General features: G+C 44.6%; 1 protein-coding gene across 4 annotated transcripts in view; it reads right to left on the bottom strand.

The window, feature by feature from the left end:
• Positions 1–14,318, bottom strand: part of HDAC4 (histone deacetylase 4) — a 249,405-nt gene that overhangs the window by 55,303 nt on the left and 179,784 nt on the right. For all 4 annotated transcript variants that reach the window (XR_010181903.1, XM_063933265.1, XM_063933267.1 and 1 more), the window contains 9 exons: positions 13,887–14,131; positions 13,640–13,790; positions 11,608–11,722; positions 10,241–10,362; positions 8,053–8,184; positions 7,707–7,816; positions 4,969–5,085; positions 2,465–2,645; positions 2,149–2,372 (listed from right to left, as the gene is read on the bottom strand). Coding sequence is in view for 3 of the 4 variants with exons in the window: in XM_063933265.1 (XP_063789335.1) it covers positions 2,149–2,372; positions 2,465–2,645; positions 4,969–5,085; positions 7,707–7,816; positions 8,053–8,184; positions 10,241–10,362; positions 11,608–11,722; positions 13,640–13,790; positions 13,887–14,131 (1,397 nt within the window). In the remaining variant the exon portion in view is untranslated. The remainder of the gene's footprint in view (positions 1–2,148; positions 2,373–2,464; positions 2,646–4,968; positions 5,086–7,706; positions 7,817–8,052; positions 8,185–10,240; positions 10,363–11,607; positions 11,723–13,639; positions 13,791–13,886; positions 14,132–14,318) is intronic.

The following is a 14,318-nucleotide window of genomic DNA, read 5'->3' as shown; positions in this document are numbered from 1 at the left end:
TGAGCCTGTGGGTGCCAGTATGGGAGAGAAAGGGTAGAGGGCATTAAAACCTCTATTTCCTGGCTTTTAAAAATGTCTGCAGTATATTATCAGGAAGGGATGCAGCTCAATGACGTAATAGCTTGGTGATGATGTCACCAAGCCCCGACCAGTCCTATGTCTGCGTGACACAAACCTAAGAGGAGGAGGGACTTCTTAAACCCCACTTCCCCCATTTTAGAGCCTGCAGTGCTTAGAACAAGCTCCATCTCTTCCTTAGCAATAAAGGGGTTATATGAGATAAATGGCTGTGGGCAATTCAATAGGCATTCACTTTGTGAAAGGGCTTGATACCACTTCAGCCTCTTATGTAATGTAAGTCATAAGTAAGACTAACTCAAGCAATATTTTAGGAGACAGAAAGTACTGCAATAATTTGTCCACCTCCTTGCAAACCTATACATAATGCTGTTGTCTCGCAGGAGTGGAAAGTAGGTACCTGGAAGTGCCCTTAGATGGACATCTAGACAAACAGGTAAAGAGCAATGCGTACTACATATCCAGCGCGGGTTCCAGTTCTTACACAGCCTGCTCCATCCTCACTAACCTTCATGCTACTCTCTTCTAACAAATGGCCATTATAAAGAAAGAGGACAGATTATACCGATGTGTCCTCATCAGTGGCTATCTATGCAGTGCACACGGGCCCATATGTCCAGGGGAGGGAGACACACACCGGACACCCTGCACCCATTTCTTCAATAATTACCCCTCCGGAGTCCCACTTCATCTGCAACTGCGCTGCCCTAATCACCGGGAAAATGATGCGGTGGCCTTATTCTCAGCATTTTGTGCATGCTCAGTGGTAAAAATCACCAGGAAAATGGCAGCCACTCCATTTAGCCAGAGAACTGCACATGCGCACTAGACTGGCACAGCGCAAGGGTATACTAGTGACCCTAGTGCTCAGAGTCTACTGCTCTGCCAGCCAGAGAGGACAGGGCCTGGATGTAGACTGCTTACAGGCACCCTCCTCTCTTAATACGCCCCAGATCCTCATAAACTATTGCCGCAGTTACGCCAAACATCCCTGCACAGTGTGTCTTTTTTCCCCTCGAACGTGCGTCTTCGCTGCAATGCGACAAAATGGCTTCACATGATTGCATTCATTAATTTGGGGTGCGACACTTGTACGTCTGTGTGCGAAGAAATCTGAATCTTTATACAAAGTGCAACGGCTGCAGCTTTTTTTTCACGCAAGTTCTATTGTGCTTGATCTGCGACTTTGTACGTTTTTAAAACTCATTCCTGTGCAGTTAAAGTCGCAGCCTGGCGTGCCTGGTACACTGTGTGTTCAGTGCAAGCAGACATGCAAATTTTAAGGAAAATTTGTTACGCAACACCGCTTGGTGCATCACAAATGACGGCTAAGGGGTGTATCCAATTCATGTCGGATCCTTTCCAACAGAAAGGATCCGGCATGTGAGTATTCAATGCCCGGCCAAACCCGATAGGTTTGGCCCGTTCCCGACAATGCCAATCTGACTTTTTTAAAGTCGGATTGACATGGTCGGAAACGGGGCTAAAACCTGTCGGGCTTGGCTGCGCTTCCGACAATACACGTGGATCGGCAAGCTCTGCGTGCTTTCCAACAGGTTTCCGAAAAGTCGGAATTTCTGACTTGTAGGGAAAAAAGGGGACAGCATTGAATAGGTCGGAACCCCTTTCCGACCGAAAACAGTCAGAAACTGCAGTCTTTCCGACTTCAATTGAATACCCCCCTAAGTGTACGAGGACACATGTGTATACCTGTTATACATAAATGTTTATATGTAATAATGGTGCAAATGTATTAACCTGGAGAAGGGCTAAGCAGGGCTAAAGCAGTGATAAGTACAAGGTGATAACGCTGGCTGGTGCGTTATCACCTTGCACTTATCACTGCTTTATCACTTCTTTATCCCTTCTCCAGGATTAATACATCTGCCCCAATATCCAGTAACGTCTACACTATTTTCAAAGCTGTGTGACTGCTCAATAAGAACTGCACTTTTATAGCTCCAGCTAGATGCCATTGCTTAAGTGAGCATTCATCAAAGAGGAAGCATTCAACAAAGAGGAGTGCGACAGACCGCTGCAGGGTAGGCAGTGAATAAGTTGGGCACGCACCTTATTGAGGTGGAGCTGCTGCTGCTGAAACTGCTGTTTGTGCTTCTCAAGGAACTGTTGGTGCTGTTGCTGGATGACCAAGTGCTGCAAAGCATGAGAGTTCTGAGGCAGCGGCGCAGACTGTGTACGGCCCAGAGGGCGGTGCTGACGTAACTTGTGGATTGTGGGGGAGAGACGGTCTGAGGACACTAAGGACTGGGAGTGAAGAGGGAGTGCACCCAACCCTGAAAACAATAAAACAAGTCTGCTAAAGCTGCTGCAGATTCATGTGCATTTAATAGCAGACATCCCGATTGGTGAAATGCTCTGCCCTCACCTGACACCAATGGGCTCTGTGCACTGGGCTGTTCTAGCAGGACCATATGCTGCAAGAGGGAGTTATGTGAGCTTGCTGCGTCAGAACCAAGGTAAGGAGTGAGGTGAGCAGAAGGGAACAAGGAGAGTCGTTGTTGGATTGTAGGCAAGGAGAGGTGTTCAGTCTCCTGTCCTGAGCCACCCTACAATAAAGATTGGGGGAAATAAGGCGGAATAAATGTGAGAAACATGCATACAGAGATCTAGGTCTACATTAATGGTACACAAAATGTATAAAGGTTATCTGTTTAGCCATTTATATACCATTTGTGTTCAAGAAACCTAACGGCTACAGCAGATCCAGAGAAAAAAGGTTTTACAACATCACAGATAAAAGCAACAATGTTGCAGAAACTGGTAGACACAAAACACACTGACCATAAACCTTACAATGAAGCAGCTATTACATATACTAAATAAATCTGATGTATAAATAGAAACGGGCAGATAAGACTTTCACGGAGTAAAATAGTGTATTCCCAAATGTTCATCTGATAGTAGATAATATGTACTATAGATCTGGAGAACCTATATATTTATCTGTTGGATCAACAAAAACACTGACAAACTCTCACACTCAGATCATTAATGCTGCACGGTGCTTGGTGGCATACAGTGCAAAGACCTGGAGCTCCCTTCTCGCCAGAAGCTTCTGCATAAGATTTGGAACCTGGCATTCAAGGAGATCATTTCTACCTATTACACAACAAGTCCTAAATATATTCCAGTTTGTAGGTGTGATTGGTTTATCTACAATAATTCAGCAGCTGCCAGATATCCTACCCCAGCCATTTTAGAATTCTTATTCAAACACTTCCAAAATAGACACTCCATAACCCCTGCATCCAGTATCCATCCCCCCCCCCATTCTGTTAATACTTGTATTTTTGGTGTCTGTCACAATTCCTAAGATTGGTTCTTTAGTGCCCTGAACAGCTTAATCATATGCCTGGTGTTCTCATGTTTTTTGACTGAGGCCCTGAATCGTTAAGGATTGCAAATGCAAAGCTGCTCACGTGCATACCTCCTCCTCCCTGCACTTGCGATTTGATCGCATCTCAGATAAACATCGCAACCATCGGTTGAGATGTTCATCTGCGACGGCAGGCTGAGTAAGCTTCAGCTTTCTCAGCCTTGCCGTCGCAGTGCGGCTCGCGAGATCAGGGTAACTGCGTCTCGCGATGTAGTCCTTGGCCTCGCCACTCCCAGAACACGGGGGTGTCACCCCCCTTTTTCCCGAACGCCAGTCGCCCCATCCCTCCCCGCAAACGCCTCAGGCAGGCAGAGGCGTTCGCATTTTAGAGAAGAGAATGCAGTATCCGTTCTGCGTGTGCGCAGTCCCCAAACATCGGCTAAATGCAATACGGATCGCTTTTGCGATCCTTATTGAATTAGTCCCTGCGACATCATTCTCAAGCTCACTAATTTGTAAATCGCTCCTTGTTGTCCACCATGTCCTTATATGTACAGTATGTATAGTACGTATATATATATATATATATAGATAGATAGATAGATAGATAGATAGATAGAGAGAGAGAGAGAGGGCATTGGGAATTACTATCACACACCAGCTACACAACCTGTACTTGTTTTGAGAATGTCCAGTAAAACAGCCCACATACGCCACTCTTCCCTGCGCCATACAGCATTACCTCCTCACTCCTACCCTCATTATTCCTATTTCCAGATGCAGATATCCTGCAGCTATTTCAAGAACAACCAACTATGACCGGCTGTAGTAAATGCTATTCAACAAGAGCACTAAGTAACTAGAACACACTAGTGGGTACCGCTGGCACATGGGAAGCCAACAATCTATTTTAGTCTCGCATATGTAGTTTTTTTTTTGTTGTAATTACACATAACACAATTCAAGTGTGCCTTCCTACAGAAACTGAGGTTTGTGCGTGTTCCGTGACTCTAATATGTCAGTTTGAAAACAAGCCAATGAGTAAGAGTGAAGAGAGAGCTATTCAAAATGCTAGGAAACTGCCTTACTATCCTCATGTCTATTCTCAAAGCATCCAGCGTATGCCGCAAGGGTCAATTCAATTGTATGTGATATAACATTGCATGATTCCACGCAAGGTATGGGTGATGTGCAGTGCGCATTATCTCCCTTACATATGGTAGCTTAACCTCATGGATTTTCTGGCTCAACCTTATGGTGATGCAAGGTAAAACGTATGGTGTAGGGGCTATCTATGCCCTCCCAAAGGCACATCGCCTGCATCGCATTTAACCGAATCGTCCTTGTAGTGTCCTAATATTTGTGGATTGTTCTGCTTATATACGCATTCACCCACAACACACACTATCACCATAGTCATCATTTGTACAGCGTTAGTCTGTCCATGACTAGGTGACTTATGCTAGTCTTCTTCCTAATACACATTGCTTGCTCCTATGGCTACTTATCCACTCTGATCATTACAAAGAGTACGGTAAGCATGCACGACTTACATTGGCAGACCCAGTAGCAGGGAGCCCCAAGGTGATGTTAGGTAGAGAGGGTGACGTGTAGAGAGGGAGCTGGGTCACAGAACCTTCTCTGTTCACCAGCCTGTGAGCCAGTGAAGCCTGGAAAAGACAAATACATTCCAAAACGCTCAATGAACACAGACAATGACGGCAAAATATCAGCAAGTAATGCTAGCCATCCCAACCATCAAGACTACTTATCAATTTGTCAATACATGCAATTGACAAAATTGGGCAGTCCGGATCTGCAGCCTGATCACTTCAAAACGATATAGGGTCTGTTGCAGTATTCTGGTGCATAACTAGTTTTAGTGCCCATTTCAAAGCCCCCTAAATGATGCATCCACTGGTATTACTTACAAGCTATCCCAGTGGTTCCCAAACCATATGCCAGTTGGAGGTCCAGGACCATATCAAATTATTTTTGGTCCCAAACCAGTGCTGGTGGCTGCCGATCTTAAATAAGTGGCCAAATAGAAGTGCAACCCTTTTCCGCCACCACATAACTTAACCTAAGGATGACATATAAGCACAATTATGTTGTTTAATCATTTTTGAAGAATTTCTCAAAAATACACTTTTGGCTTAGGAGTGTCATGCAAAAATTCTGATACTCTACGGTGGTGTGGTTCCTAAAAGTTTGGGAACCATACAGAGCAGCCCTCTCTCCGGGGCGTGGTTAAGATATAAGTTGCTTAATAGATTAGCAATGCTGTGTGACACTATTGTTTTTATTGATTTCATTTAATGAAATTTGATGTTGTATGGGATATGTTTTAGATAAGAGATTTTAAGCAAAATTTTTAATTGTGAATAAAATCAGCTTTAGGTGAACAGCGTATATTGGAATTCCTTGCCAGGGAAGGTGGTAATGGTGGACACTGTAAATGCATTTAAAAGGGGATTGGATGAATTTCTGATTGAAAAGGATATCCAAGGTTACAACACTTAAAATACTGAAGTTGTTAATCCGGGTGTAACGTGATTTGTAGTTGTTAACTAGTCATAAAACATTCTTTAGCAGGTACATTAAAATAAACTCAACTTAATACAATAAACAGGTTGAACGCGATGGGCATTTTGCCTCTTTTCAACCTCGAATATTATGTTACTATATTGTGGTAAACTTTGTTTTTCCAATTTTTGTCTACACGATTGTAAGTGTAAGGTACAGCAATCCCTTTGTTTTGGGGAAGTGCAGTCAAACTACACAATTTGCCACCAGTAAGACTAGCACCGGGGAGTTTGTATTTGTCCCTGGTCATTAAGGCTCATATAGTGCAGGTGTGTAAGTGAAAGCTATTAGCAAGCTAACCTCTACATCAGGGGTGGGGAACCTTTTTTCTACCGAGGGCCATTTGGATATTTATAAAATCCTTCGGGTGGGCCATACAAAAATTCTCAACGTAAAAAATTATCCTGCCCCCCAGTAGGTCTGCCCCTTAGAGGTACGCTGTGTGCGCGCCGGAGGCGCGCGCGCCAAAAAAATGGGTGTGGCCAGTTAAAATGGGACGTGATACACATATGCCCCCAATAGTGCAGTGCCAGATCCACAATTGTCCCCACAGTGCCAGGTATACAAATGTCCCCACAGTGCCAAGTATACAAATGCCCCCACAGTGCCAGGTATACAAATGCCCCTCACAGTGCCAGGTATACAAATGCCCCTCACCGTGCCAGGTATACAACTGCCCCTCACCGTGCAAGGTATACAAATGCCCCTCACCGTGCCAGGTATACAAATGCCCCTCACCGTGCCAGGTATACAAATGCCTCCCACAGTGCCAGGTATACAGATGCCCCCACAGTGCCAGGTATACAGATGCCCCCACAGTGCCAGGTATACAGATGCCCCCACAGTGCCAGGTATACAGATGCCCCCCCACAGTGCCAGGTATACAGATGCCCCCCACAGTGCCAGGTATACAGATGCCCCCCACAGTGCCAGGTATACAGATGCCCCCCACAGTGCCAGGTATACAGATGCCCCCCACAGTGCCAGGTATACAGATGCCCCCCACAGTGCCAGGTATACAGATGCCCCCCACAGTGCCAGGTATACAGATGCCCCCCACAGTGCCAGGTATACAGATGCCCCCACAGTGCCAGGTATACAGATGCCCCTCACAGTGCCAGGTATACAGATGCCCCCACAGTGCCAGGTATATAAATCCCCCCCCCCCCCCCTCCCCGTGCTGCTTACCGCTGCTGCTGGTTGCTGCTCCATTCTGCTGCGTTTCTCATGTGTCAGGACAGGGAGGAGAGCGCGGCCGTCGGGCGGCGGCGTGTAGGACTTCAAACCAGCCGCCGGTTCGAGAGCCAATCAGAGCTCGCGGACCGGCAGCCGCGGCTCCTGATTGGCTGCCGGTCCGCGAGCTCTGATTGGCTCACGAACCGGCGGCTGGTTTGAAGTCCTACAAGCCGCCGCCGCCACCCGACATAGCCGCGCTCTCCTCCCTGTCCTGACAGCTGAGACACGCTGCCGCCGGACTGAGTGGCAGCGTGTCTCACTGACAGAAGCGGGTGGGCCGGAGCAAACTGCTTTGCGGGCTTTATACGGCCCGCGGGCCGGAGGTTCCCCACCCCTGCTCTACATGATAAATGTACGAGTCAGGTCCTGCAAGGGGAATTCTTTAGCTCACTTTACGCTAGTGTAAGCCAATACTGTATAGGAATAAGTAATATTATAATTTTTTTACCCCATATAAAAATGAATATACCTCTGACTGCAGTCCTAAAGGTCCGGCAATGCCATTCTCAGTGGTGATGTTGCTTGAGCTGTTGTTTGGAGAGCTGGGGCCGGAGCCAGGAGCACTGTTACATACAGAGTCTGCAAAGAATCACAGCATCCAGAACAGTGTCAGTAAGGATTAGATGTAGAGTACACTGCGTGAACAATACAGAGGCTATCGAATGTCCCTGTTCTAGCTGCGGCGTACACAGGAGTAAACAAAGTGCACAGACACATGATCCATGAGGTTCATACTCCTCACACAAACCCCTTTCAGAGTCATACATGGTATCTACTAATGTTCCGTGCCTGTAGGAGAAGACGCCATCACTCACCCGACACATCCAGCGGACGCTTCTTCAGAGTGGTGACACCTGGACCATCTTTTCTTCTCAGAAGAGGGCTGCTCCTGCGCTCGGCCACCTTCTGCTTCAGTCTGGAGCGCAACTTCAGATTGGGCTCAGATGCTGAACAGTATTTTTAAAAAGGAAAAGAAAAAAGAAGAGGCTATTAAAAGGGAATTTAAATGTTGTGCCTCATTACTGCCCTGCACAGCAATAAACTGCGCCCATATAGTCATTAATTAACAGATCGTATGGGTTTTAAGTTGGGTTCACACTACGCGGCAGTGTGTCCCAGCGAAGGTGCCACGCGCTGTAACGATACATCATGCCGCGTACACCGTACGATAAATCGTACAACGGTGTCAATGTATCGTTACATACTGCATGTAAGATACATTGGGTCATCCTTGAAATTGTGCCATCTGACACGCAGCTCCAATAACTGACGGGAGGGAACGACAGAGTGCAGGAACACACTATCAGGGGCGGATTGGGAACAAAAAGCAGCCCTGGAAAAATTTGTACTAGTGGCCCCACATGGGCAGCACCAGAGGTGTAAGGTCTAGCCATGGGCCATGGCAGCAGCACCCTCCCCCCAAGACTTTCCAGATAGTGGGGATGTCCAGCATCAAGGGGGAAGTTAAAAGGAAATAAAATTAAATATTATGAGCACATTATATGATACACCTTCAGAATTTAGGAAACTATATAATTCTTTAGAAAGATATACACCAACCGTATCCCAATCACTATTCACTCAATCTTATATGTCAGCCAAGCAGGCAGACAGAGCATACACTAGATCATCTGCAATCACAGGCTAAGTGGCAAAGAAATTTTCATATATGCAAATTATTTTGCATCTTATTCATTATGTCTATAAATAGGACCACATGTCCTCTAACAAAACAGGCCCCACGGGTGCGTCGGCCCACCGGGGATCTTCCATGAGAGCCCTATGGCCAATCCGCCTCTGCGCACTATACAAGGTGAACGATATAATCGCTCCGAACCGTATACCGGATGATATATCGCATAGTGTGTACCCAGCTCTAGAATAAGTAGAGTATCAATCGTCGATGCTGAATAAATAAATAAATAATTAAATATGTGAATTGCTAAATGCTTTAGTTTTGTTTTTTACATTTTATTACAGTATTGTACTTTATATACTTGCTAGTCTTTTTTTTATACAATATATTTTGATACTACTCTTTAGTTCAACAGGTGTTAATTATAGTCTTGGTTCTTTTCATTATCATGTATTAGAAATACACACATTAGGATCTAGTTGCACTAAGCAAACAGTGTTTTACCAGCATCAATAACTATACACACACTGCTGGAAAACCAGGGAGCCCTCCCGGGTTCCAAGCGCTTCCTCGGACAACTTGGAAGTAGAGCTGGAATTTCAGCATCCACATTAACTCCAATCGATAACTATAATAGTGGTGAGAGCTTCCGCTAGTACCTGGCATAACCCACGGAACCAGAGCAGCCCACAGCCTGAGAGGACCACATCAAATAAATATACTATTGATACATTAATAATTTACAAGCATTCCTGTAAATACTTGTAAAGCATGCAGAGGGAAATGGGTGTGGGGGTTGTGCACAGACAAGGAAAATAATACGGGTATAAATATGGAGGGATAAGAGCGGCACATATACAATGTATTTATTTATTTATTACCAGTTATTTATATAGCGCACACATATTCCGCAGCGCTTTACAGAGAATATTTGGCCATTCACATCAGTCCCTGCCCCAGTGGAGCTTACAATCTATATTCCCTATCACATGCACACGCACACACATTCAAGCTAGGGTTAATTTTGTTGGGAGCCAATTAACATACCAGTATATTTTTGGATTGTGGGAGGAAAACGGAGTACCCGGAGGAAACCCACGCAAGTACGGGGAGAATATACAAACTCCACACAGTTAAGGCCATGTTGGGAATCGAACCCATGACCTCAGTGCTGTGAGGCAGTAATGCTAACCATTACACCATCCGTACTGCCCGTATTAATATGGTCATGGTTACAGCTCACATACAGAAAGAACACCGGCAGTGAACATATGCATGACACTATAGGAAGTCCACCACTTACAGTATACACACATAATTAAGCAGCCTGATTATTAATATACAGAACCAACCTCATGTCAGCTCACCTGTCTTTCTTAGAGGGAAGTCATCCTTTGAGTCGTACATTCCCAGGATGGGATGGTGGTATGAGCCGGAAATGCCTCCCTGAGGAGGTGGGCTCTGGTCTAGGGAGCTATGCTGGGTCTTCCTGTGGGTTAGAGGACAAGTGTGGCATTAGGACCCAGTGCCCTATTCATACAAATGCAGAAGTCTAAGTATAGACACCTACAGCAATATTCTGCAGGGCCTGTTATGCGGTAACCGAATCATTTCCCATGGCAAGGTACATCATGTCACCACTGGTTAATGTACATGGGAAGTGGCCAAGTTTAGCCCATCCCTCCGCCATCACCGATTACTACCCACAAAGGGGCAGAACAGGTCCTGATGACTTCTGTGTATTGCTAGAGAAAAGGGGGTTGTTAACCGCACAGACTAGAGAACAGTAAAAATGAAAGGTACCTAGGCCAAAGGACAGTCTCTAAACGAGTAACACTCCTACCCCAAGTTTTCATATATCTTGCACTTCTGTGCTTGTGTACTGATTGAGGGCAATGGGGGGTGCTCCCTGAGAGTTTGGATTAAATTTTACAACAGAGCTTTACCAAGAAGGGTAAATAAAGAACTCTCCTATGTTGGGGCACTCAATTAATTAATAATAGGGAAAGAAAGACAGAAGAAAGATAGAAATAGAAGAAAGACTATTTAAACTTAACTTTTATTATACAATGATTAAAATATTCGGGAGATAACACTCACTTTATCTAAAAGGCGAAATATAGACACACTACATATAACACAACATTTAACAAATTAAAAGGTACAGTTGATGTATAAACTCAAATGGGCCTTGTCCCTCTCTATAGGAAGTGAATGAAACACTCTCTGCTAATGCTCTGGCACTGTCTGTGACTCTAGAGACTGGCATAAGTAATGGTCTCTCACCTACGTATATAATGCAAAAGCACATACGAGGCAGCAGAACCAAGAAAACTGCCATAAGGTCTTGACTTAAAGCCTGAAGGTGTCATTCACAGTATTATTCTCTATTAATAGAGAGGGACAAGGCCCATTTGAGTTTATACATCAACTGTACCTTTTAATTTGTTAAATGTTGCGTTATATGTAGTGTGTCTATATTTCGCCTTTTAGACTTCTGTGTATTGCCTGAAGAAGGCAGGTTCTGCGTGCAGCCTATGAGGGTGCGAGCAGAACACAGATATATGTGCAGCGCAAGCTTCCAAATCCGTCTCAAAGTCTTTACATGGATGAGAAACCATCAACCCCAGCTCCCCTCTGCTTCCACTAAACGGTGAATGAAACCCAAAACATAGATACTTCAGACTTGATGGAAAAATAGGATTTTGCATGCACAAATATAAACCAGACTCACCAGAAGCGAGGGTCACTAGACATGCAGTGGTTTAGGCTTCGGTGAGCCAGTGCCTTCTTCTTATTCAGGACAAATTCCTGTAACTTCATTTTAACTTCAGTGCTTGCAACAGCACCTGCAAAAAGAATGTCATATATAGGTTTCCACAATTTCATGTGGAAAGAATCTACAGTGCTGTCACCGCACAGGAACAGGAAGTGAGACACAGCTATAGGAAAACCTTTGGCTGTAAAATCACAGCTGCAGAAATCAGTCTGAAGAAGGAATACCCATTTTGTGAGGGAAAATACAGATTTTCAGGGAGAAAAAAGGAAACATACAGTATTGGTTATACTTCTAGTACATATATTAATTATACTTCTAAAAAAGGGTAAAAGCTTTGAAGTTCTGCATGTATAGAATTGTGTCATTGACGTAAAATTATTTGCAACAAACACACACACTTAAAACTGGACGCAGGTGTATTAAATGTTCCTGCTGGCTCCTGAATTCTGCATCATTCGGTCACCCACTGCACTGTTATTTATACTTATAATGCAGTTTTCGCCATCACCAATGCCGGTCCCACTGAAAATATATACAGGAACACAAAGAAAAATATCTTATAGTACACTGAACCTTTAAACAAAGCAAAACTATGAGTTGGTATTCGGTCTATAGATCTACACTAAAAAGATCTACAGTCAATAGGTCGACCACTAATGGTCGACATGCATTAGGTTGAAGTGGTCAAAAGTTCAACATGTAAAAAGGTAGACAGTTCCAAAGGTCGACAGGTACAAAAGTCATCATGGTCAACGCAAGTCATTTTCAACTATGTCATACTTTACCATCCACGTGGAATACGATTAGGAATAACCCCCTGCCCCGAAGCAAGGTGAGCCATGCGAGGGGATATGATACACCAAAGGGGCTTTTTTTTGTGTCGACGTTTTTTGTGTCGACCTTTTGACCTAATGCATGTCAACCATTAGTGGTCAACCTATTAACTGTAGACCTTTTTGGAGTAGATCTAATGATCGACACCACTACGAGTTATCGTGCAAATTTTAGGATACAAAAATAAAATAAACGCAAAGTACTATGATGCAGCGACTGCAGCTTCTTTCCCCGCGAGTTTCGTAGTGCTATGTATACAGACTCAGATATACAAGTGTCGCATATCAAATTACTCAGCACAGTCTCCTGGTGCGTCTTAGTTGCATCACGACTTAAGATGCATTTCCGGAAAAACAAAACAAACAAACACAAAAAAGACGCCCAACACTACCAAAGTTGCACAGGACCTGGCGGCTCATTCACTCCAGGCATTTTGCGCTAGATGTATGAGGACACATCTGTAGCCTATTTTTGTATTATTGTGTTTTTGGCTTGCAAGGACTCAAATGACTGCCAATGTTTTATGGGGTTTGGATGATGTCCTACTTAGGCAAATTATCTCCAACAGGACTCTATTATATAAAGTAGCCATGGGGTAAACTTTCGTACTCAAGTCAGAGCCAAGAAAATCTAACAATGTTTGTAGGAAAATGTTTGTAGGACATCTGCTTGGGTTATTCCGTACAGATTATGAAGTTGTACCACCTAGGATTTTTCTTTGCATTATAGCTCTCTTTCGTGTTGCAGATAGTGATCTACACTATTCCAATCCCACTTAAGGCGACCATACATCTACGATTATCGGCTGATCAGGCTGGTAACAGCACAGCGTATGGCTGTGACTGAGCGGCAATTATCAGCCAGGCATGAGAACTCTCTGACAGATGCGATAATTGTTGCTCGGATCGGACAGTGGATGTACTCACCATCAGACAGCGTACAGCAATGTCAGGGTCCCCTAGTGGATGAAGGAGAAAATTGGCCTGTCTGACCTGTTTGGCCAAAGAGCTAATAACCCTCCACATACACGGATGATCATCTCGATTTTCTTCTTAATGTCCAACACTTGGGCTAGATCTAGTCACACAGCTCATTATCTAGCTCCATCTCTCCCCATTTACCTCCAAAGAATAATTCTCTGACCATAACTCACTTTCTTTTCCCTTTTCCTTGTTCTTAAGCTGTAACAGTTTCTGTTCCCTCTGCTGCTTTTCCATCTCTTGCTCCTGCCGATGTTGCTCCAGTTTTCTCTGGTGTTCCAGAAGTTCCTGCTGATGTTTCATAGCCAAAAGCTCCTGCTGCTGCTGCAAATGTGACCACAAGAAAAGTTTAGGGTTCCATCGATATTGTCAATCTATGAACCTACTATGTGACAGCTTCAGTGGCTGGCAGTCTCTAACCTTCACGTGTTCGTGTAGCTGGGCCTCATGCTGCCTGGACAGCTGTTCGTGCTGCCTCTGAAATTCTGCTATGAGGAGCTGCCGCTGGATTTGTTGCTTCTGCTTTAGGGCCATCAGCTCCTGCTGCAGCTGCTGCTCCCTCCCAGCACCGTCCGATCCAGAGATAGCGTACTGGGGATCCAGTCGAATGTCCATAGAAAGGGTGCCGGAAGCCACTTGAAGTGGCAGTGCAGCACTAACATCAACTATAAGAGAAAAGAAAATGGGAGGGGGAAAAATTAAAAACAAAAACACAAAAAACAATATATGCTCTAGCACTTCACACACTTTTAATAGATACACCCACTCGCAGGATTCAAGAAGTGAACCACAAAACCGCTCTGAAAGGCATGCCACGTAGACAACCATAGTATCAAGGACGTTCAACAATTA

This window comes from Pseudophryne corroboree, chromosome 7 (genome assembly GCF_028390025.1).
Source record: "Pseudophryne corroboree isolate aPseCor3 chromosome 7, aPseCor3.hap2, whole genome shotgun sequence".
Taxonomy (NCBI): Eukaryota; Metazoa; Chordata; class Amphibia; order Anura; family Myobatrachidae; genus Pseudophryne; species Pseudophryne corroboree.
The sequence above is the reverse complement of the archived record's forward strand: the minus strand, read 5'-3'. Positions and strand labels throughout refer to the sequence as shown.